This window comes from Dreissena polymorpha, chromosome 3 (genome assembly GCF_020536995.1).
Source record: "Dreissena polymorpha isolate Duluth1 chromosome 3, UMN_Dpol_1.0, whole genome shotgun sequence".
NCBI classification, from domain to species: Eukaryota; Metazoa; Mollusca; class Bivalvia; order Myida; family Dreissenidae; genus Dreissena; species Dreissena polymorpha.
In genome coordinates this window covers 152,114,323-152,140,892 of record NC_068357.1, presented here as the reverse complement: position 1 = coordinate 152,140,892, position 26,570 = coordinate 152,114,323, and the positions used below count along the sequence as shown (strand labels likewise).

General features: G+C 39.3%; 1 protein-coding gene and 1 long non-coding RNA gene across 2 annotated transcripts; both read left to right on the top strand.

The window, feature by feature from the left end:
* Positions 1-20,743, top strand: LOC127872693 (uncharacterized). The gene is made up of 10 exons (XM_052416024.1): positions 1-423; positions 3,035-3,224; positions 5,716-5,869; positions 7,818-8,043; positions 8,986-9,051; positions 9,386-9,477; positions 10,734-10,948; positions 11,342-12,199; positions 19,345-19,559; positions 20,522-20,743. The coding sequence occupies exons 1-10, from the start codon at positions 1-3 to the stop codon at positions 20,741-20,743; spliced, it is 2,661 nt and encodes an 886-aa protein (XP_052271984.1).
* Positions 20,744-22,631: 1,888 nt separating this feature from the next.
* Positions 22,632-23,099, top strand: LOC127872849 (uncharacterized). Its single transcript, XR_008045811.1, has 3 exons — positions 22,632-22,673; positions 22,767-22,871; positions 23,047-23,099. It is a non-coding gene; the product is annotated as an uncharacterized LOC127872849 (long non-coding RNA).
* Positions 23,100-26,570: the final 3,471 nt, after the last annotated feature.

Sequence of the window (26,570 nt, the reverse complement as noted above, 5' to 3'; positions counted from 1 at the left end):
ATGGAGAGACGTTTAGAACAAGTCAACTTGAATGTGAGTATGGAGAGACGTTTAGAACAAGTCAACTTGAATGTGAGTATGGAGAGACGTTTAGAACAAGTCAACTTGAATGTGAGTATGGAGAGACGTTTAGACCAAATCAACTTGAATGTGAGTATGGAGAGACGTTTAGACCAAATCAACTTGAATGTGAGTATGGAGAGACGTTTAGAACAAATCAACTTAAATGTGAGTATGGAGAGACGTTTAGAACAAGTCAACTTGAATGTGAGTATGGAGAGACGTTTAGAACAAGTCAACATGAATATGAGTATGACGAGACATTTGGAACAAGTCAACCTGAATGTGAGTATGGAGAGACGTTTAGAACAAGTCAACTTGAATGTGAGTTTGGAGAGACGTTTAGAACAAGTCAACTTGAATGTGAGTATGGAGAGACGTGTAGAAGAAGTTGACAAGTATACTTGTGAAAAACACGTATGTAACAAGTCAACAAGAATACGTATGGAGAGACCGATTTAAACATGTCAACATATACACGTATGGAGCGACCTTTCGCATCGAGACACAAGTATTCGTATAGAGTTACCTTTTGAACAAGTCAACAAGTGTTCGTATAGAGAGACCTTTTGAAAACAAGTCAACAAGTGTTTGTATAGAGAGACGTTTGAAACAAGTCAACAAGTGTTCGTATAGAGAGACCTTTTGCAACAAATCAACAAGTATTCGTATAGAGAGACCTTTTGCAACAAGTCAACAAGTGTTCGTATAAAGAGACCTTTAGAAACAAGTCCACAAGTGTTCGTATAGAGAGACCTTTTGTAACAAGTCAAGAAGTAAACTAATTGAAAGATCTTTTTCAAAGCACGATACATGTGTTATGTTTTAGTGGAACATAGAATATTTTTTTCACATCATTTGTCTGAAATATTGGTGTTTGAAAGAAGCTAAAATATACCAGAACACACCTTATTATCAAATATAATCAAACTGAAACTTAAGCTTAATATGAAGAAGAAAACATTACTAAAGCTTAAGTCCTTTATTTATGCGAATCGACCAACTGTCCGACAGAACAAAAATGCACCTACACATTACATAAGCAAAAACAATCAACAACACAGAAACGAACACGAATAAAACTGGGGTCACATCGTTGTCTCGGTAAATCCAAATAATTTGAGTTTAAACCAATTTAATGGAGGTCAACAATATAAGTCGTGCTTTTTGTAACATATTTTTATGAATGTGTACAAGCCTTATATAGGCATGACAAAACAGTATTCCTTTCATCTTGAAGCCACCATAGCCCCCATGGGTTGTACTAATATAATCAGCTACATTAACCCTTTACCACTTAGATATGTATTTTCACGCATTTGTAGTCCCTTGGATAGTTATATTTTTTATTTAAGACCTTTCTTACTAGATTCAAGTTTTTAAGGCTTAATTTCAAACCCTTCGATACTGAAGAGCAGCAAACCGCATAAAACCTGAACAGACTGAGTTACTCACAGGCTGTTCTGGTTTAATGCTGGTTGCAAAAGCCATTATCACTTTGCTTCTAATGGGAGAACGGGTTAAAGCACGGTCTGCGCTTAGTGCCCCCCTTATTATTGAATTAATATCAGCAGCTACATGTAGCTGCAGGTTCTGCCTCCCACATTGTCCTCAAGGTGGGTCATGTTTTGATGTATTATTCGCTTCTGGCGACTGAACATGTTTGTAGCAGTAACAGATAATTGAATTTGGGAGGTAAAAACAAAAGCTGAGATCTCAAAAATGTGTCTCAATTCCTACGGTACTAGTATATGGCATCATAAGGAATATCAACACCAGGGTTTGTTTTTAATTATTGGCATAATGCTGAAAAAATACTTTTGAATCAAATGAAAACCTCTGAGAAATAAAATATGACATATAATGTTTATATACAAGTAATGCGTTTCGCGTCCGTTGTCTTTTGTAATATTGTTTTTTGTTCCACCAGCAGACACATTGGTCTGTTCCGTCCCCAAAGGAGGATGTTTTCTTTTCTATAACTAATCAATCTCAAAACCGACTGACATATTTACTGATTTCAATTTGAATATTCTATAAACCCATTTATGCCTAACATTTTATTCCCCGAATCTGTGAACACTAATCAATTTATCCCGTTACTTAAAACAGATGACGAGACCAATATTTCACTAACTGGAATATAAGTGTCACACCATATAGTTCAACGATTTTATATAAGGAATTAAAATCAGTATTCGGTCGGCTTATCTTGATATTATTGAAAATAAAAAGCATAGGAACATTATAGCTAAATTACGTTTGCCATCTCACAAATTATTAATTGAAACGGTTAAACACCAGATCATTTTTAGAGATCAACGTAAATGTGTTTTATGCAACCTTAATGATATCGAGGATGAATATCACTTTGTTCTTACATGTCCTTACTACGCCTATGTTATACATTAATTCCAAAGAATTATAGATTTCGCCCATATATGTTTAAGTTTATCGACCTACTTAATAGTTCAAAGAAAAAAGTGTTAAGAAAACTAGCCATGTTTTGTTTAAAAGGCTTCTAAATGCGAGAAAATGTCCTATAAATGTAGTATACATTATATATCTTTCATAAAGCCAATAAGGGTAGAATAATGTCATACTTGTTGCAATCATTAAACAACGTTTTTACATTATGTGGTCATCAAGTATTAACCTCTTCCATGTGACATTCTCACTTAAACATGTTGTATTTCATTCCCTTTTTAATCGATCTTCCTTCGAAATGATTATGTTTTGTATTTACTTGTAACGCGTGCTGTTATTGTATATGTATGTTAACGACGATGAGCTGTATATATGCTTAGGTCAAATAAACTAGTCTGCTCTGTTATGTTCGGTATTTATGCTTAGTTTAGGCAAATATTTTTTGTTAATGTTTTGCAACTTTATTTTAGTTATCAGAATATATTTCATTTGAAAAAATATAATAAATCTCATTATTATCATAATTATCACTTTCTGTTTAAAATAGGAAATAAACTCCAATGCAGTGTTTGCTGGGGTGGGTGGAGTTTATGAGGCCCCGTTCCCATGGAAACGCTGGAAGAAGTGCGCGTGGTTCGAGGCGGCTATCGCAGTCGTGTCGCTCAACATCCGGTACCTCGACAAGTTGGTTCCCGGCTACCGGAACTTCGATCAGACCTTTCATACTGACTATATAGGTACGTGGATTTGGAGATGTAAACATACACAGATTGTGTTGCTCACACCATTTGAATGGTTTGGTCAAGTAGACCACGCATGCAAATGGCGTTACTGTTAAGGTTCAAAATTAAAAAACAAAACCAAACATTCTTATCAGTGATTCTTACATACTACTTAATCCTCTTCAGCACTCCACAACACGCGATATTGGGCCACAAGTTATCTAAGTGATAAAATGAAATAAATAGTTTATTTATTATAAGTATTCTGCTAAAAGTTTTGAATATTTTTAGGTTTATAACTTACCCGGTACTTAAAACATTTTAATGCAGCATCGTGTTTTACCTAGAATGCGTTTTTGTTACAACGCACTGCATATTGGATAGGGGGGATACAATTTCTTACAACTATTGATTATTGAAATAGAACGCTTTATTCAAGTTTTAATTTACAATCGATCGTTGCCAGAATGTTCTCCTTTAATCTTCATATACAAATTGTCATTCATTAAGTTAAAAACAACAGTATAATTATAATAGAAATCATATTTATATTGTAGAAATGATATTGTACATATGTGACTTCATTTTATAAAATTCTTTGCGATAAAATACACTTGATATTATAATACACTATTGCTTAGTTCCTTTTGTCGCCTAGAGTTCCATGTAATGAGCGTGTTGATTGATTTGAGATGTTTGTCTGTTGATAAACACCAGTTTTTTCATTGCTGATAAAACGAATTTTAATCTTCTGGAGCTTAGTTACGACCTGACTACTCTGGTGGGAAATTTAATAAGTGATTTAACGTTTTAGTCGATTATACAAACAAGTAATGTGGTGATAACACAATGCAATCCCAATGGTAAAGCACAGGCGCTCGATGGCAATGTTTTTTTTATTTATTTATGTTTAGTTACCCGTTGTTTATTATAATGCATACACATACTAAATCAAATAAAATCTTCCGACAAACGTCTATTAAAAAAAGATGTATATAGATAGTCGAACTATCTTTTTTTAGAAGACGTTTTGTTGGAAGATTTATATTGATTGTGTATGCATTATAATTTTTATATAATAAACAACGGGTAACTAAATGAAAAATAATAAAAAATAAATAAATAAAATAATAATAAAACATTGCCATCGAGCGCCTGTGTGGCAAAGTGCTTAATACACTCTCATGACTTCTAAATCAACAGTTTTCTTGAAATGTACCAACCATGATACTATTTAACCCGCGTCGTGCGAAACGGGGGTGTAATGTTTTATGCACATTCACGCCGTTTGGTCTGGACCTACCCTGTCCGATAATCACGAAACCTTGCGTTTCTTTAAAGCGGTCAGCTTAGCTCCTTGCCAGCCTGTGCGGCTGCGAAAGCTGGTCTAGCTCTACAATAGCCGCATAAGACTCATTTTCGTATGACGCGGATCATACTATGTTTTTCGTTGACTACAATAGGAATCCTGCTCTGCCACGTAAGACGTTCTGTTGCATACCACTTGGGCTATAACCCATACACGGCTAACGTTCACCTGTTCTACAAACTAATTCAGTTTATATTGTAGTGCATGAATATGCAAAAATAATGCAATTCATAACAACTTTTCTCTAGGCTTTAAACGATTTTAATTTTACTTTATATTCGGCTGACGTATGTATATTTTAACCCATTTATGCCTAGTGGACTCTCCCATCCTTCTAAATTGGATCAATTTCTTTCTAAAATTAGGGATGTCTAGTATATTTATTTCTATATTTAGAATATTTCTTACAGAAATTCCTTTAAGCAAACAGCGCAGACCCTGATGAGACGCCGCATTATTATGCTTCTCATCTGGGTCTACGCTGTTTGCCAAGGCCTTTTTTCCAGACGCTGGGCATAAATGGGTTACATATCGTACTCATACAAAACTATTGTGTAGGCTTTATACGAGTGCAATTGTCATGCAATAATGCTGCGCCTGGTTCATGTATAGTTCTTGATATCGTACTCAGAGAAACAATAGGTTACCATGGACACCGTTGTGTAAACTGATTATCAATAAAATTACCTCATAACATGTCAGACGATGTAGAACTCTGCAGATACAACTATAAGCGCACATAAAATCCTGATATATGAGAGATGACAGCCACGTACATAGCATGACTGGATGCCAAATCATACTCGATCTGGGAAAACGTTAAACTGGGATCATGCATGTGCGTATAATCTCATCCAAGATTAGCCTGTGCAATGCGCAGGTATATCTGAGACAATCCTTAACGCACATGAATTAGACCCCGTTATCCCTAAGCGAGGCTTTATGCTTTTTTTTTCGACCGTACGTCGCGTTCTTGTATCACGGGCTCAACCCCCACAGTGGGAGCGTTCTGTACTTCTCCACCAAAGACACCAAGGACTGGTTCTACCTAGGAAACGAACTCGATAGTATTTCAATAAGCCTGAGGCTTTCGATGCAATTGATCTAAAACAAATAGGTTAAACTAAACTATTTCAGGCTGTTTCAACTTCAAGCTGTGGCGGTTCGGTGAGTGGATAGACCTGGTAGTGGACGACCACCTCCCCACCCTCGACAACCGGCTCCTGTACTGTCAGGCTTACGGGAACCCACGGGAGTACTGGGGACCCCTGGTGGAAAAAGCGTATGCAAAGTAGGTGCCCCGCTCCTTGCATTTTCATTAAATAATAAACTCACCCTTAAGTTTTGATCTACCCTGAAAACCCGTTTATTGCATCTTAGCCCTGCATTTAATCGTCGCGCCTTGTATCTAAGCTCCGCATTTAAACTCTATCCCTTTTCGCATTTGAGGTCCTCATTTCACCACCTTCTCTGGCATCTAAGGTCCGCTTTTAACCTTCGCATATTGCATCATAGCCCAGCCTTAAACGTCGGCACCTTTCATGTTTACTCGGCCCTAAATTTTCGTCCTGTGCATCTTAACCCCGCCTTTAACCGCCGTTCCGTGCATATTTACTCAGCCTTTACTCCAACTATTGCATCTAAGCTCCAGCGCCCCTTTCATCTTAGACCCGCCCTTACAGCTTACCCCACGCATCTTAGTTCTGCCTTTAATCTCATTTATTTAATTTAAACACCGACAATAAAGTCCATCGATTGCATATTAGCCTAGTTTTTAATCTCTGTCAGTTGCGGTGCGGGTCGCGCTGTCCACGTTTGCGACGCTGGTTCAATCCTAGCGTCCTCTGGGAGTTTGGTTGATGATCACCTCCATTTACTACGATATCCCCACCCCACAGGAAAAAAAATCACACGAAAAGGAAATACTTTTTTTTAAATGCCTTAAAAAACGCAACAATTATTCAAATGAGCCCCAACTTTCGTGAGTCCTGTAAGTAATAAGTATGAGTGCCGGGAGACATCCAGTTCCTTACATCATGCAACCTCAGGTGCGGAAGAACAAAAAACAAATAAATAAATAAAATTGCACACAATACGTATTCAATTCGTCCAAAATCTTCGCAACTGATTGAGCCTGTACGTGTGTTGCTCGTAGTGAAAGTGAATGAAAAGATAGTGCCACGCCCTTTTAATCTTAAACTAACCTAAAACATCACACCATAGACGTCGGCGTTAGCTTTAATCCCGCCTCTTGCATCTAAAAATGTCAAAAGACACCATCAATAACAGCAACAACCAAATATAGCGGAGACAACAAACACTGAATAGTCGCCAACTTTAACCACACAACAGCAACAAACAACAAAGCAATAAAATGGGAATGCAAATACAAAACAACAATAATCAACATCGATGTCGAAGACGCCGCCATTTCCCCTTCTCTTCCGCTTCTTGAAATTCATTAATCGAAGTCCTGAAAGGTTTTGGAGTCTGAAACTCGCCATTTCACAAGACTAATTCGTTTTACGCGTTGTACGTTATATGGCCTCCGGTTAATGGATGAATTAATGGCGTCAGGAAAACGTCGCAGATGGTGCCATTATGTTTAAGGAATGTGCACTTATGTAAGCCAAGACTTTTTACAATGAAGAACGCTTGATGCGATAGATTTAGATGCGTGCTTTCTCGGGTTGGGTTGCACTGGCTAATCAGGGACGACACTTTCCGTCTAAACTATATGTTCGTTAAGAAGACAACTCTTTTAAACGAAAAAAATCCACAACAGTCGAAGTGTCGTCCTGATAAGCAATTGCGGACCGCACAGGCTTAACTGGGATGACACTTAAAGCACATGCATTCAGCCCAGTTTAAAGCGAGGCTTAGTTATTGACGAATCCTCGTATTTCTACGATGATTCAGTCCATCAAAAGCAATAAAAACAGACATATTTAAAAACAGACAGAACTAACAAAGAAACAAACAAAATAACAACAAACATTACAACATAAAAAACTTACAACATCCCGCCCAGCCACAAAGCGAAATGGTGGTATCTCAAGTAATAAAATCAACGATCTACTTTTCATATATTCGCAGACCGAGCCCTTTATAATATGAGCCTCGTTCTAGAAAAACTGGTCTCAATGCACTTGCGTAAAGTGTCGCCACATATTAGCTTTTACGCACAGGCATTTAGCCACGTTAAAAAAAAATAACGCGTCTAATTTATATCCCTGCAGGTGCAAGAAAACCTATGAAGCTAACGAGGTGGGCCGTACAATGGACGCGCTGACGGACCTAACGGGGGCGGTGTGCGAGTACTTCACGCCGGATATCAACCCTCCGGAGAACCTCTTCCACCTGCTTTACAAGTCGTGCGTCAACCGGTCGCAGATGGTCTGCTGGCGGAACGACAAACTCCTCACTCCAACGGGATTTACTTATGACCTTCACCCCCAGGAACAGGTCAGAGGTCCAATCTGAGATTGCTTACGCAATGAGGGTTGGTGTGTGTGTGTGGGGGGGGGGGGGGGGGGCTAGCTTCAAGGTTTGTAGATTGTCGGACTGTCATTCCGGAGGGAAAGGAGAAAGTGAGCAAGAATTGCAAGGCCAGTCAATGAACTTGTGTGGGGCTTTGGCATAAAATTACTTCTGGGGCCGTTGTAAATTTCAAAATTGTTTTAATTGACCGAAAAACAGCTATAAATAAATCTATTTTTTATAAATTGTGTAGCATGATCTGGGACATGTGTGTGTGTGTGTGTGTATGAAATAAGAAATATATTTTAATTTGCTGCGCTTCTGCTTAGAGCTTCATGTTGCGTTGTTTATTGCCTATTCAGTTGTTTAACAACGACAACTTATTTCTCTGTTAACAACTTTTATTACGTGAGCTTTTGAAATACGGTGTGGAAAAACGGGGTTTCATGCATGTCAGTACGGGGTCATCCCAGATACGCCTTTGCAGGCCGCACAGGCTTATCAGGGTCGAAACATTGCGCTTTAATAGCAAAGTATATTGTAAAAGAAAATCCAGTTTTGGTTTAATGTGTTGTCCCTGATAAGCCTGTGCGGAATGGCTAAACTGGAAAGACAATTCCATGTATTAACCCATTTATGTCTAGCGTATAGAAAAAAGGCATTGGCAAACAGCGTAGACCCAGACGAGACGCCGCATGATGCGGCGTCTCATCAGGGTCTGCGCTGTTTGCTTAAAGGAATTTCAGTAAGAGATATTCTAAATATAGAAATATATATACTAGACATCCCTAATTTTAGTAATAAATTGATCCAATTTAGAAGGATGGGAGAGTCCACTAGTGATAAATGGGTTAAGCCATATTTCCCAGAATGCGGCTCAATTATGAATTATCGTGGTTACTTGGGAAAGTTCTCCCTTTGCTTCAGGAAGAGATACCTGCGATACAGCAGCAGACGGTTCGCTACTTGCACGTGCTTACAGCGGCCACAAAGGTAACGGAGCACTGACGTCATTAGCGTTGCACTTGCAGTGTTCCTTAAACACAGACAAGTGGTTATTCTTTTATTCTTGTTGTTTTGAAACTGCCCACATAATGTAAGATCAAAATACTGCTTTCTAATCATGACTCGACCATACGCGCTTAGGTTAAAAAAGTAAGCCTGCATGCCCAATTTGTACCTGTATGAAATTTCTTTCTTATATAATTGTTGAGCAACTTGATTTTTTTTACAATACAATGCGCGTTCATAACAACAGACTGGAACACTTAGATTGCTATAGACGATGGCTTTACGAGGTATTTGTAATTATTATTATTTTTTTCAGTTCCCTCTGTCGGATGGTCGGATGATAGAAATGGTCCGACTGCTTTGTCCTTTCACCGGTGAACCGGTCTGGAACGGAAAATTTGCCGAAAAGTACTTTGTTCAATAGTGAAATATATAGCTAATTTAACGGGGCCTATCTGGGTAGCGCTCTAGGAAAATGGGGCTTAATGCATGTGCGCCAAGTGTCGTCGACGGCACTTTCCGCCTACACTTGCATTCAACAAAGTTTCACCAGTACTTGGCTCCTTTTTTTAGTAAAGTGTGTATCCCAGCTAAAATAAAGAACACACTTCCCAATGTGAATCGAACTCACGACCTTCTTATACCCAATGCTGTTTAAAAAGAGTCTTTATCGTCAAAGTTTTACGGCGTCCTGTCTGGTACGTCATCGAATCGCCTAGAGGACGCTATGGTTGCAGCAGCATCGTGGTAATAAACTACGAGCACGTCATAAAAACACACTAGGATAGCTGTACGTTCTTGACATTGTCCTTAAAATTATCCCTATGCGTTCCGTATCGGAGTAATGCATCTGTATTAAGGTGTCGGAGTGTTTGTTGTCGCATTCACGTCGCCGTATAACGCCATGACGAAGTAAGAGGGCCGCAATGAGGCAGCGGTAAGGTACAGTAAACGCAGTACCTGAAGAAATATAGGGGACCTAAAAAGGTCGTTGCGGTAACAAAAAAAGCAGGGCGCATGTGTGAGGGATAGCAAAAGATTATATAAAAAGTGCATTCTTTAAAGAAACTCATTTGCGTTCTTATTGTTACAATTTGCGTTTCCAATAATTGAATGACCGTGTGTCAGTCAGTTCAGACGCCTGTCCTGTGTAACAGATATATTATTCAAACAAGATCACTCTGTTATTGATGTAATATGATTAGCCCCGTGGACGTTGCCTACAAACTGCCACAAAAAACGGCTCAGAAAATGTTTCCGTGAATAACAACATGTACATGTAGATTGATTAAGTTATGTGTACTCGAAATGGTTCTTACAAAGACCAAGTAATTTAATTCAGAAGCTCGTACACTATGGTTTCTGTTAAGATTCAGGTATTTACCTTGTTGGTCATCTTCCGTCTAGATTTAAGAACTTTTCATTGATCATTACAGAGAAATGTTTTCCCATATGACAAATTAAATTAAACCCGTTGCGGATGTTAAATTATACCATAATTGAGACGTTGTCTGGGAAAAAAAGTCCACACAGTCTAATCTGGGACGGCAAAATAAGATTAGAGCGGAAAGTGTCGTCCCTTATTAGTATATGACTCTTTTTACACACGCATAAGCCCTGTTTTCCCAGAACGAGGCTCATGTTATGTGTATTTTTGATTTCAGAGACGAGATCTCCTGGGGTACTGTGAACACGGAGTTCATCAACAAATACAAGCCCCTCGTCAACAAAGAGACGAGCGAGTACTGGATGACCCTCGAGGACTTCCGGTGTAATTTTGGGGGCCTTGTCGTCTGCAGTAGCGACATTCCGTACACGACCGAGGGCCTTGTCACCGACCGATGCTACCGTAGAATGAGCGAGGAGGAAATTAAATTAGGTACATACCGCCCCCTCCCAGGCCATCCCACTTTCTAAATTTCATCGAGGCTCGTAAATGCGATTTTCGCTACTTTAACCCATTTATTCATAGTGGCATCCTTCTAAATTGGATCAATTTATTTCCGAAATTAGGGATGTCTAGTACATTTATTTCTTTATTTAGAATATTTCTTACAGAAATTCCTTTAAGCAAACAGCATCATGCAGCGTCTCATCTGGGTCTACGCTGTTTGCCAAAGCCTTTTTTCTAGACGCTAGGCATAAATGGGTTAACATATAATATATCAGAACTTTTTTGGTTTTCATAGCATTAGGAAAGTCTTTTTAAAGTATGAAACGTTAACAGTTCGTGTTGATACACAATTATAGCATTATAATCTGGTTTCCATAGCAAACAACAAGTGGCGCAACATCGAGGGGAAGCAGCGGCGGCCCAGCGGAGTCTCCTACTTCAGCTTCCACCGAAACTCGCATCCGCACGTGGAGCGGAAGAAGAAACACAGCGCACACGCCAAACTCTCGCTAGGCAAATCCGCTAGCGAAAACTCGGCGTCCAACGAACCCGGGCTACTAGTGCGTGAAAATTCCAGAACCGTCAAAGTGGACAATACTTATATTAACAAAAGTAAAGAGAGATCAAGAAAACAGTCTCACCAAATGAAACTTGGTGGTGGTGGTGGTTCCAAACATAGTCATAAGAAATGCGCTCTGATGGACAGAACGAATGATGCTGATGCATCGAAACGGGAAGCAGTGTTATGCGAACGGAAGTACAGCGCTGATGCTGGGCACCGATCTATCGGCCATGATGCATGCGTTCATCTTTCATGCCTTGGACCAGCGAGTGAGGACACGGAAAGCTCTGCGGGCTCAACAGGCTCGACCTGTACATTAACAAACCAGGACGGTTGTAAGGAGACCGTCTCCCGCCCGTCATATGCCGCTCACCGGAAGGGGAGCCTTGACTACATGCAGGCGCGATCCGATAGCATCGCTTCCACTTGTTCCGCCATCTCTGAGTGCCAAAGCACATTTTCCACGTCTGATATCACACTGAACATGCAGTCGGGATTATCGCGGGAGAATTCCTTGCGGCGACCGAAGAGCGCTCCCGGAACTTTTGTACGGAACGCTTCGTCTGGATCCCTGCCAAACATGGTGGTCAACAATTTCATGGCGTCCTCCTCGGACAATTTCCGGTCGCATGGTTCCTGGAGGTACATAATCGAGTACAAGGGGAAATGGGACAGTAAGTTCCTGTTAAAATTTCTTTAAAAACAGACATAAAGTCGCAAATGAAAACAGTTTAAAAATCCATTTTATAACTTGTTTGCCATTCGATTGTTCTTACTGTTACTGTTTATTTTAATATTAGGACGATTGCAATTATAACGATAATGTCCAGTTTCTCAAGCCGATGTCATAACCGGGTTACTCCGACCTTTGTCGGACCGTATTTGGTACAAAAACGAATATGTACAAGTTTGTACCATATTCGGCCGAATATGGTACAACTGTCTAATTGTACCATATACGTATCTGCAGTTTTGGGGTAAAATGCCTGACCGAATATGGTACAAACTTGTACCATATTCGGATGAAAAATGTACCACATTCGTTCCGAATATGATACACACTCATCATCGTAATCATCATCATCATCATCATCGTTATCTCATCATCATCATCATCATCATCATCATCATCATCATCATCATCATCATCATCGTTATCTCATCATCATCATCATCATCATCATCATCATCATCATCATCACATCAATTATCAACACCCCAATGATCATCATCGTTGTTATCTTTACCAACACCACCATCATCATCACCATCAAAACCAACATCATCATATCCATTATCATGATCGTAATGGTGATCACAAAAGTTTTTTTTGTGATGATAATGACAGCGATGTTTTCGGTCGATAATGAGGATGTTGTGATGATGATGACGACGATGAGAATATCATCATCATCATCGGCCAATAAACATCGCCATCATCATCATCACAAATATTTTGTTATCATCATCATCATTATCATCATCGTCGGCCGATAAACATCGCCGTCATCATCATCTAAAAACTTATCATCATCATTATAACCATCATCATCGTCCGATAAACATCGCTGTCATCATCATCCCAAAACGTTTGTTATCATCATCATCATCATCATTATCATCATCATCATCATCATCACCACAATCATCAAACCCCAATCATCATAACCACTGTCATCATCATCACCACCACCATCATCATCACAATTTTTTTACCATCATCATCATCACAAATGTTTTGTCATCATCATCATCACATATTCATTTTACATTTTGTATTTTATAATTTGTTTCATTCAAGAGATTCAACAAACTTGTACTTTTTTCATTTATTGGTATACTGACAGGATTTTTCAAAGTAATATTGAAGAACATAGAACAGCATTTAAATTTTAATCCAACTGTAGCATTTTGACAAGACATAATATACATATATACATTCATTTTAGTAGCAGCCAAAATATCCCAAATGTGCTTCGTAAAAAGTTACCAGTAAATGAGCAAATGACAACAAATTTCCGGTAGAAGAACATAATCATCAATCACAAAAATAACATAACAGGTTTCCAAACACCGATATACATGTATATTTCACCTGTAATGTCTGTACATGACATCTATGATATCATACCAACCGATTCCACTAACACGCAAACGCAGCCATGCGTTTGCCCATTTTGGCCCCTTGATGATTTCTTTTATTGCCGAAATAAGACCGCTGTTTCTGCCCGCTCTTGTTAATAGGAAACGAACGCTAACAGGATTTCTGTTACTAGTATCTAGTCCAATATCCGGCCGAATGTAAATTCTAGGTGTTTGCAAACTCATTGACCTTATTAAATCTCTAAAGGGTTTGCCGACCTTCGCCAACACAAACTGGATTGACGGGTTTGATTGTATGCAGAACTTAAAAATTTCAACTTGAATGTGAAGTGGTAACATCAGAAATGGAAAAGTCGTTCGCTTCTGTGCCCTCCTATTGTTTATCATATCTTGAAGCTCTTTCAGGGCTGAACACACAGAGACGTCACCGTTGTCGCCAGAGTCACCGTTGTCGCCGGAGTCACCGTTGTCGCCAGACGCAGCGTTGTCGCCGGAGTCACCGTTGTCGCCGGAGTCACCGTTGTCGCTGGAGTCACCGTTGTCGCCGGAGTCACCGTTGTCGCAAGAGTCACCGTTGTCGCCAGACGCAGCGTTGTCGCCAGATGCAGTGTTGTCGCCAGACGCAGCGTTGTCGCCGGAGTCACCGTTGTCGCCAGACGCAGCGTTGTCGCCGGAGTCACCGTTGTCGCCGGAGTCACCGTTGTCGCTGGAGTCACCGTTGTCGCCGGAGTCACCGTTGTCGCTGGAGTCACCGTTGTCGCCGGAGTCACCGTTGTCGCAAGAGTCACCGTTGTCGCCAGACGCAGCGTTGTCGCCAGATGCAGTGTTGTCGCCAGACGCAGCGTTGTCGCCGGAGTCACCGTTGTCGCCAGACGCAGCGTTGTCGCCGGAGTCACCGTTGTCGCCGGAGTCACCGTTGTCGCTGGAGTCACCGTTGTCGCCGGAGTCACCGTTGTCGCTGGAGTCACCGTTGTCGCCGGAGTCACCGTTGTCGCAAGAGTCACCGTTGTCGCCAGACGCAGCGTTGTCGCCAGATGCAGTGTTGTCGCCAGACGCAGCGTTGTCGCCGGAGTCACCGTTGTCGCCAGACGCAGCGTTGTCGCCGGAGTCACCGTTGTCGCCGGAGTCACCGTTGTCGCTGGAGTCACCGTTGTCGCCGGAGTCACCGTTGTCGCAAGAGTCACCGTTGTCGCCAGACGCAGCGTTGTCGCCAGATGCAGTGTTGTCGCCAGACGCAGCGGTGTCGCCGGAGTCACCGTTGTCGCCAGAGTCACCGTTGTCGCCAGACGCAGCGTTGTCGCCTGACGCAGCGTTGTCGCCAGACGCAGCGCTGTCGCCAGAGTCACCGTTGTCATACGACTGTTCTAAGCGTGATATTATGTCCTTGTACACGCGTTGATTGATACGGATACTAACGTAATGCATGCCAAATCCTTCTGGGAAATACCCCAATGCAATTGTTCCAACATCACCATCGAACTTTCCATCTGCTGACACAATTGATGAGTGTTCTAGTCCTCGGGTAGAAACTACCAGGCACTGCAAATTATATTCTCTCATAAGTGCAATGAGCGTGAGGTTGTCGCCGTATGTCCCATTCTTAGACATATTCTTAACGTATTCATCAAATGTTTCATCATAGACAAAAGTTTCATAGAAATATCTGTTTTCTACAATGTGATGGACTGCTTCCTTACGTAAAGCATCTACGTCTTTGTATATACCAATTTTACCAAGTTGATGCGATATAGCAGCAAATTGACAATTTCCATCCGGATTTGGGTCCATGGCAATATTCACCCCATCCAACAACTGCAGATTTTCATGGTGTGTTAAAACATGATAGTACTTAGTTCTGTGATTTTGTTTCTCTGAGCGGTTCTGTTTTAATGAATGTTTTTTAATTTTTCGTTGTTTCTCTAACGCAACAGTTAGGCTAGTCATGTTTTCGACCCCAACCGATTTGCTTACGAATCCAAGTTCGGGTTTGTTCGGTACTTGAAATGACACGATATAAACACCATTTCGTTTTACTTTTTCTACCTTGCCTTCGATAACATATCTTTTGGTTGGCACCCTGGATTTTCGAAAGGGATAGCGAATTAATACTGTCTCTCCTACTTTGTACTTGCTTGGGGAAGTTGCGTTTTTCAACAGCGACCTGTAAGCCTTTTTATTTGCTCGCCGTATGGTTTTCTTTATTTCACGAGAACTATGACGTTCTTTGGTAAAAACATGACTTCTTCCGTAGTAGGCTTCAAAGGGCGTGAGACCCCCAAGAACTCGTTTGAAACTTGTGTTTATGGCATAGGCTAAATCTTGAAGCCCTTCGACCCAGTTAAATCCACGTTTACTTTTTGTTGCAAATAGAATCTTGGCCTTTATAACACTGTTTGACCTTTCACACTTGCCCTGTGATTGAGGATGATACGGCCTACTATTGATCATTTTGATGTTGTACTTGTTCAACAAAAGTTTCATACTAGGGCCTTTAAATTCCAGTCCGTTGTCACATTGGATGATGTCAGGGGCAAGGTTAACCATCAACACGTCCTCTAATGCCTTTGCAACTTCACGCGAACTCTTCGTTTTCAGGGGTTTTGGCATAACGTACCTAGAATAAACGTCCACGACTTGTAGAATATAACTGTATGTGGACCCCTTGTAGCTAACACTTTGATTTTTCATGTTAATTATGTCAATCTGCCATCTTTTGCCTGGTTCCTCTTCTGTAATTGTCTTTGGCTTTGGCTTGTTTGTAAATCTCGGATACTTCTCATGGTAATACTTGCTATTGTACAGTATTTCAAGGATAGCTTGTTCCGAGAACCCCGTGTAATTTACTTTCAGTTTGTTGTAAATAACCCTTGCTCCACATCCTTTGTTTTCCATGAACATCTTCTCAACAAATCTAGGAAGATCTTCTTTCACAAGGACTTGCTTTCCGCCACACAATAAAGAACCCCGGTCACCAAGCTCGAAGTCCTTACGTTTTCTAATCATGGCCAAACAATTATTCTCTTCAGGTGTCCGTTTCTTCACAGGGACATCGAACGATCCGTTTAAACATCTGACAATAATGTCGTACTTCGACCTGGGCAAGCACCCTAATTGCTTCCTTTTTCTCCTAATTGCTTCCTTCATCTGAAATAATATAATAAGTTATTATACATTTATACTTCATTAGTTAATAGAGCTTGTATTGAACACCGCGTGTCGAAAACGAATGTCTCACGACATGAGCTGAGCTAAAATCACTCGTCTGATAGCTCCGCTAAAATTTACAATCCGAACTTCCGGGCAATATGCGCAATGAAAGTAGCAAGTACTTCATGTAAAGTTTCATTGAAATCCAACCGAATTCAAATTCAGGGGAAAAATAGCGGGCAAACTTATGGCGGTCAACGGACAAACGGTCTGTAGAAACCAATGCTACGTGGATGGAAGGGATATAAAGAAGGGGCCCTGGGGGCCTAGGTCGCTCACCAGAAGTCACGACTAGGCAGGGTTCGAAGGTCAAAGACCTATAAACTCCATAAAATTTAAAATGTTCAAATCTACAGATTACAGGAGCTCGATCTGATTTTGGTGGAAAATACACTTTCGAAAAAATGACTGTAGCTTAAATATTTTAGCAGTTTAGGAGTTACGCACCCGGAAGGAATGCCACGGACAATTGGATAGACGGACGGACAACTGCAAATGCACTCTGAGGGGGGGGGGGGGCATAAAACATAAAAATCAATGCATGTTAAAACATCAATGCATATTAAGACAACTGAAAATTAAAATTATGTACAGTACTTACTGTCAAGAATTCTTTTGAAGTTTGAAGAAAGTTTGGATTTCAATTCTTTCTAGTCGAAAATCACAACTTTTCTTGCCGACCGCCAAGTCAAATATGGTTACTGACTTCTGAGTAAGACTCGTGTGCAAAATTCCCGCCTTTTTAAAGCGGCACGTTATCAAAGAAAAAATCGGAAACTTCAAAGCTTTGTCGGCTTCTCAGCAATATGACGTCGGAACGACAAATCAACTTTACAAAGTAATGTTTAGGAATACAGTCACACCTGTCTAAAGCAGCCAGTCAAACATCCTTATTTTTGGAGAGATATATTCATTTAAAAGAGCTCAAAATCTCTTAAATCGGATTTTGGTGAAAATACACTTTCGAAAAAAAAAGTTTTAAAAATTTGAAAATTGCTATTAATGATCTCCACGAAAGTATCTGGCCCGCCCGGGAATCGAACCCAGGCCGCCTGCGTGCCAATCTGACGCGCAACCGACTGAGCTAGCCGGCGAAACAGTTACACAACCAGCAAAATCCAGGTAAAGTGTGGTTAGGTTAGCTGTTTCTGTTACTGCTAGTTACGACGACGACGACGACGACGATGATGATGATGATGATGATGATGATGATGATGATGATGATGATGATGATGATGATGATGATGATGATGATGATGATACTTTTGTCACTTCCAATATTAGGTTAATACAATGTATTTGAGTTTGAAAAAAAGTTTACACATCGGCAGACTATTTCATTTATTAAGAAATACATAATTTATGTACCATATACGTAGGCCATTTTCATTTTTATGAGTTTTTTTGGTATGTACCAAATACGTTTTGGCGAGCATAGAAAAACTTATTCCAACCGAATATGGTACAATGTTTGTACCATATTCGGTCGAAAATTGTACCATCTTCGGTCCGAGTATGGTACATTTGTACCATATTCGGCCGAATATGGTACAAATGTACCATATTCGTTTTTGTACCAAATACGGTCCGACAGATCTTACGTCACACTTGCGTAGATTTTTGACGAATATGTGTGTCGGACGTAAGACGAACCTGCTCGCAAGGTCACCACAAACGACACAACTGTCACTAGCGCAAGCGCTTAAATTTATGCATCGGTCGTACGCCAAACACCCGTCGTAAGGGCAACGTGCGCATATCGTGTTTCGAACTTACGTGCAATGCACGTTGTTTTACTCGGCATTTTCCCATCGACGTCTTGCTTGAACCGTGCGACAAATAACGTTAATGTTACCGAAGCTACTTTTATCAATTAATCTCGATGACTTAGTCAGAATGTTTATTTTGCCTACACATATCTTTTTTCAAGTGCATACGAAAACCAGGTCAAAAGTTCAAGTCTTGGACTAATCGTGTTATCCTTCTCAAAGCCTCAGTTTGACTCAATCTCGAGTGGTCGTTATTTGTATCTGGAACATCAACTCCGTGTTTAAATCTAGGTCAGATTGGGCTCAAAAACTATTGATTTTACCTTTATTGTTTTTCATGAGCATCAAAACTGAAATAAATCCACTTTGAAAAAAAAACAACAACACGCATTTAATTCCACAAAACATACAAATGCTTCATAATTTCTATCTCTCAAGGGTATATCGTTGCGACGAGCTTGTGAATATATCGCGTAAACCGGTCGACAACGGCGCGTCCGACGTCGGCCTCTCGGAACGCTTGCATTCTGCAAAAGTTTTCAACTAACGCATTCGTTTGTCTTGCGATCTTAAAATCGTATGCCATTCCCTCTGTCCGCGTTTACGATAATCAGCGAAAAATATATGGCTTACTTGTGTTGCGACTGATGATGATGACGTTGACTATGACGGTACAAAATTTAATGTATACACAACATTTTTATCCGAGTGCACTCAATGCAATATTTCGCAACTTGCAGAAAGCGAATCCGGTGTTAGCAGCGTCGACATGAAGCTCCATATGAGGAACCCGCGGATACCGCTGCACGTGCTTCACCCGGACGCCATCAATAGAGTGGTCGCCCCTGGATACCACGGCAAGAGTCACGTGATTATCTCCCTTGTACAGGACTACAGACATGGCGCTAAGACGGCGAATAGCCTCCTCATGCCTATCGGCTTCTCCGTGTATAAGGTGAGGGCTCCGTATTATTAAACACATTTTGAAATACTGGAAAATCATTTATATTCTTCGACAAGAAATCTCGTGTTTTAAAACAACGATTTTTTCGTTTACACATAGATTCGTTGATTTCTGATTTTTGAGAAACAATTGCGTCGGTGATTTCCCGATGCGCTTTGTGTGAATTTTTTTTGGATCTGTCAACACATGAAATCAACGATCATTAATGTCCCACGAATATTATCTATTTACAGTACTTACGTTGATATGTTGTCTATTGCCAATTACAAGATCTGAATTCATGTTGGTGCTGACCGTCAACATTCCGTTGGAGTTATAAAAAGAAAGATCTTTACGAATATTTAGGCTGGTATTAAAAGTTGCTACAGGTTTACTTCTACATATCAAGAAATGCTATTAAATAGCGATTTGGAAGAGTCTTGTCTTTGATTAGTGTGGAAAATAATATTTGTCTCGTTAAGTAAGTTAACTTTAGCCAGTAAGCCAACCTACTTACCTTTTTTAATATTATTAACGGAAATTACCAAAATAAAAATCGACTTACGAGACACATTTTGAAGATGTTTTGTTATTTAGCACCAGCTTCAATAATTAATAAAATAAAGTCAGTAATGTTCTTTCTCTTTTTCCTAACGATCGTTCTCATTAATATTATTTTAAGAAACATAACAAAAAATGTATATCATGTAAGATAAAAGTTCAGTCGTAACTTATTTTTGACGTGATTTCTTTAAAAAAAAAACGAGCCGGTAAAATATGTATTAAAGATTGAATGTTTACCTTACTTCAAGTCACAATTAAACTTAGTGATATATGATTCCAAAATATGCCCATGCAGTTCATTCGCATCTATTAGCTTATATAAGCGGCAACTCGACATTACGATTTCGGTTACGATAAATTTTTATTGTTATTTTCTTCACTTATAAACTGAGTCAACTTTAATTCTTTAGACGAAAAACCCGGCCCGGGATGAAAAGCGCTCGCTTTCAAAGTTATCCTTGCTTGGGGAAGTGACGTCTTATAACGATAACCGCGAGATCTCAACGAGATTTGACCTCTCTCCCGGAAGTTACTTCATAGTGCCTTACTGTCTGTCCGACAACCACAGTGGTCAGTTCCTGGTTCGAGTCTTAGCCGAGAAGGATCCGGTGGCCGGGAAAACAGGCTGGTAAGATGTGACGTCATATCCGGAATGTTTGACAGCTTTGTAAATGCGTGTGAAATGGGTTACAATTCTGTGAACGGCATTGTCAAATATTCGATAAATGTACTAATACTGTCAACTTCAACGCAATAAATAATTAAAGCTATTCAGTTCCTCGATGCTATTCTTTGAAGGTTCTCGAATATTTCACACAAAAAAAATAAAAAAATAAACCAAGTTGAGTCATTTCACAAACGCAAAGCCGTACCATAAAAGACAAAGTAAATAACTGTAACATTATTTGTCTTTCTATATGTATACTTTCGTTTTATCACGAGGTCACGTGACGTAATATCTGATTTATTCTACATCTGACGCTACATTTTATTTGTTACAGCGTGGTCTCATAACCAGCCGCACGTTAAGAAGGCCCGAGGCATGACTCCCCGCAGAAGAGCGAAACTGGCTCGTGTGACCCAGCAGTGCTTTGATAGACTTTTCTTTCTCATGATTTTCATGTTAAAAACACCACAGTGTCGTTCAAATCAAACTGGCAAGGATCTGGAGATACGTGTACAAGTCATGGGACACATTGCTACAGACATCTTTCTCTTTGTTTAGTTTCCACACTTTTATTTGCAGTCATTATTACATACACATCCGTACATATACATGTAAATGATATATGCCGTTGATGTATTTAAACATTATGAAGGTTTAAGAAGCGATATATTCGCATAATCATGAAACAAAATTATGTTCGATAGTTAACAAGGTGACAATTCTCTGTAATATATTATGGCATTATCAATTTTAACATGTACTATATTTCCAGATATATTTTGTATTTTATATAGGGAAAATGAGATTTGATTTCGAATGTTCTTTCTCTCAGTGTACTGAGCTAAAAGTGATTCCAAGAATAGTCATTGAAATGAAAGCGCCGAGTGTCTCCTCACACGTGTTTATTCATATCATTTTTTCACAATAAGCTGAGGAAAGTGACAATTGGTCGTAAAATATTTGCATAATGTATAAGTATTTTGTAACTTTAAACATCTCTCAAGGTATACCAGATATGTACTTTAGTCTCGGCATGTTCTGACAAAAACTTGTTGTGGACTCAAACATCAGTTTGCGTTTTTAAGCAATTTCTGTTTTTTTACTTTTAAATATAAATTATGTAGTCATTAACTGTTTTCGTCAACTGTCTTGTTACCGTGTCACACGATCGTATATACAAATTTAAAACGAGAGATGTGGTAAAAATGTTTATAAAAGTTGGATTTTTTTGTTTTTACTTTGAAATGTTTGTTTATCTGCCAAAGTGTAAATTATAACAAGTCCTGTATTGCAATGCACATCGATTCGCAAATTATATACAAAATGTACTTCAAAATGTCCTTGTTCTTTAATGAAGTCTTTGTTCATAAATAAGGATTTAAAAGGAATGGTTGCCACCACGAATTAAGTCTTAACTAAGTCAATTAAAGTTTGTATTAATATCACGGTGAGCATATAATATATGACAGGAATAGTTGCAACCACTGAAATATGTCTTCAATAAGTTGAGGACATCTTTTTGTTATAACAGTAAGCATCGATAACTGGAATAAATCTAAAATAAGTCTAGGAAAGTTAATATATCAATAAAATCATATTTAACAGAAGTTACAGAACTGGTTGCCACAACTGAAATTAATCTTAACTAAGTCGAGAGAAGTTATTATTGCTTTCCAAGCGAGCATATATAACAGGAATGGATACCATTACTAAACTGGACTTAGTCGAGTTTGTAATAGCTATCACGTTTTGCATATTACAGGAATACTTTCTTATACTGAAACACGTTCAAACTAAGTCGAGGACGGCATTTATTGCTATCACAGTGAGCCTATATAATAGGAATGGTTGCCGAAATAACTCGAGGCATTTCGCGACACTAGAACGAGGGTGAGGTCTAGGACTAGAGTTAAGATCGTTCAAGTACAAATTTATCACTAAAACGGGGGTGAGGTCTAGGACTAGAGTTAAGATCGTTCAAGGGTGAGGTCTAGGACTAGAGTTTAGATCGTTCAAGGGTGAGGTCTAGGACTAGAGTTAAGATCGTTCAAGGGTGAGGTCTAGGACTAGAGTTTAGATCGTTCAAGGGTGAGGTCTAGGACTAGAGTTTAGATCGTTCAAGGGTGAGGTCTAGGACTAGAGTTTAGATCGTTCAAGGGTGAGGTCTAGGACTAGAGTTTAGATCGTTCAATGGTGAGGTCTAGGACTAGAGTTTAGATCGTTCAAGGGTGAGGTCTAGGACTAGAGTTTAGATCGTTCAATGGTGAGGTCTAGGACTAGAGTTAAGATCGTTCAAGTACAAATTTATCGAATTTAAAGTTGCTCTATTTCTACTACTTATTTTAGCGCTGATTTTTACTTGTGTTTTTTGCATATGCTTTAGTGGCAATCAAATTGTTGTACATTGATTAAAGCTATATCATATATGTTTGCATGACAATATGTATGTATTATATTCACCAAAGTTTAGCATTTATATAGGTATGTTCTCTGCGTACATTGCACATTATACAATGTGAAATTTTAATTGTGTATACATATTTTATTATGCACATAAAACACATTAAATGTTTTCCTTTTCCAATATTATTATTCAAATGTCAAAATCTTACAAAATATTCAGATCGTATTACAATTTTTAACATATAGCAAATTATACATGCGAAATAAGGAAATATACAAGAAATATAATTTTCTAGAAGCACAAATGTGTTATGTTTTATTCAATTCTGTATCATCTTTAAATACAAGTTAAGAAGTATCTATTTTTGGATGTTTCTCGATTTCGTATGTCACCCACGTGATAAATTGTTTTGAAATCACGGAACATTGCAGCGATTTTGTTTCAGAACTTTATAGACACACGTTTTTGGACAACTGGACTAGGCTTTAAATAACAACGCTTGTTAAAAGGGTCGCTGTAAAAACTTATACATTTTTGTCCCCTACCGGTTTGCGCTCTGTGCGTCTGTCTGTCTGTCTTGTCTGAGTCTGTCTGTCTGTCAGACTTTTCTGGATCCTGCGATAACTTTAAAAGTTCTTAATATTTTTTCATGAAACTTTAAGCATGGATAGATGGCAATATGGACATTATGCACGTCATTCCATTTTGTTCCTACGTCAAAAATTATGGTTGCTATGGCAACAAATAGACTAGAAATACTGCTGAAAATGGTGGTTTTCTGGATCCTGCGATAACTTTAAAGGTTCTTAATATTTTTTCATGAAACTTGCAACATGGATAGATGGCAATATGGACATTATGCACGTCATTTCATTTTGTAACTACGTCAAAAATTGTGGTTGCTATGGCAACCAAAAATAATAATAATCTGAAAATGGTGGAACTTCTGACAATGGTGGAGCCGGTAGAGGGTCATATTGCTTGACAATAGCCTTGTTAACATATGGTCTCTTACAAGGTATTCTTGGAAATTATTTACACAAAAAAAAACGTAGAAATATTCATAAGTCGGGAATCTCTGACAAAGTGGAGAGTGTATGTCGAAATGTCGAATTCTTTGAAAAATGGAACGTTGAAAAAGCTATAGCGCATTCAATTGGAAAGTTTACTTGCAGAAGAAATACGTCGTCGATTTTGTGTTGTAATTTACGTCGATGTGAGTCGAGCTATGCGAAAACACACAGGCTAATCTTTATACGCAATTGCATTAAGCCCAGTTTTTACACAACGATGCTAAATGTTTCTTATTCGGCATATACCCCTGTCGGACCGTATTTGGTACAAAAACGAATATGGTACAAGTTTGTACCATATTCGGCCGAATATGGTACAACTGTCTAATTGTACCATATACGTATCTGCAGTTTTGGGGTAAAATGCCTGACCGAATATGGTACAAACTTGTACCATATTCGGATGAAAAATGTACCACATTCGTTCCGAATATGATACACACTCATCATCGTAATCATCATCATCATCATCATCGTTATCTCATCATCATCATCATCATCATCATCATCATCATCATCATCGTTATCTCATCATCATCATCATCATCATCATCATCATCATCATCATCATCATCATCATCATCATCATCACATCAATTATCAACACCCCAATGATCATCATCGTTGTTATCTTTACCAACACCACCATCATCATCACCATCAAAACCAACATCATCATATCCATTATCATGATCGTAATGGTGATCACAAAAGTTTTTTTTGTGATGATAATGACAGCGATGTTTTCGGTCGATAATGAGGATGTTGTGATGATGATGACGACGATGAGAATATCATCATCATCATCGGCCAATAAACATCGCCATCATCATCATCACAAATATTTTGTTATCATCATCATCATTATCATCATCGTCGGCCGATAAACATCGCCGTCATCATCATCTAAAAACTTATCATCATCATTATAACCATCATCATCGTCCGATAAACATCGCTGTCATCATCATCCCAAAACGTTTGTTATCATCATCATCATCATCATTATCATCATCATCATCATCATCACCACAATCATCAAACCCCAATCATCATAACCACTGTCATCATCATCACCACCACCATCATCATCACAATTTTTTTACCATCATCATCATCACAAATGTTTTGTCATCATCATCATAACATATTCATTTTACATTTTGTATTTTATAATTTGTTTCATTCAAGAGATTCAACAAACTTGTACTTTTTTCATTTATTGGTATACTGACAGGATTTTTCAAAGTAATATTGAAGAACATAGAACAGCATTTAAATTTTAATCCAACTGTAGCATTTTGACAAGACATAATATACATATATACATTCATTTTAGTAGCAGCCAAAATATCCCAAATGTGCTTCGTAAAAAGTTACCAGTAAATGAGCAAATGACAACAAATTTCCGGTAGAAGAACATAATCATCAATCACAAAAATAACATAACAGGTTTCCAAACACCGATATACATGTATATTTCACCTGTAATGTCTGTACATGACATCTATGATATCATACCAACCGATTCCACTAACACGCAAACGCAGCCATGCGTTTGCCCATTTTGGCCCCTTGATGATTTCTTTTATTGCCGAAATAAGACCGCTGTTTCTGCCCGCTCTTGTTAATAGGAAACGAACGCTAACAGGATTTCTGTTACTAGTATCTAGTCCAATATCCGGCCGAATGTAAATTCTAGGTGTTTGCAAACTCATTGACCTTATTAAATCTCTAAAGGGTTTGCCGACCTTCGCCAACACAAACTGGATTGACGGGTTTGATTGTATGCAGAACTTAAAAATTTCAACTTGAATGTGAAGTGGTAACATCAGAAATGGAAAAGTCGTTCGCTTCTGTGCCCTCCTATTGTTTATCATATCTTGAAGCTCTTTCAGGGCTGAACACACAGAGACGTCACCGTTGTCGCCAGAGTCACCGTTGTCGCCGGAGTCACCGTTGTCGCCAGACGCAGCGTTGTCGCCGGAGTCACCGTTGTCGCCGGAGTCACCGTTGTCGCTGGAGTCACCGTTGTCGCCGGAGTCACCGTTGTCGCAAGAGTCACCGTTGTCGCCAGACGCAGCGTTGTCGCCAGATGCAGTGTTGTCGCCAGACGCAGCGTTGTCGCCGGAGTCACCGTTGTCGCCAGACGCAGCGTTGTCGCCGGAGTCACCGTTGTCGCCGGAGTCACCGTTGTCGCTGGAGTCACCGTTGTCGCCGGAGTCACCGTTGTCGCTGGAGTCACCGTTGTCGCCGGAGTCACCGTTGTCGCAAGAGTCACCGTTGTCGCCAGACGCAGCGTTGTCGCCAGATGC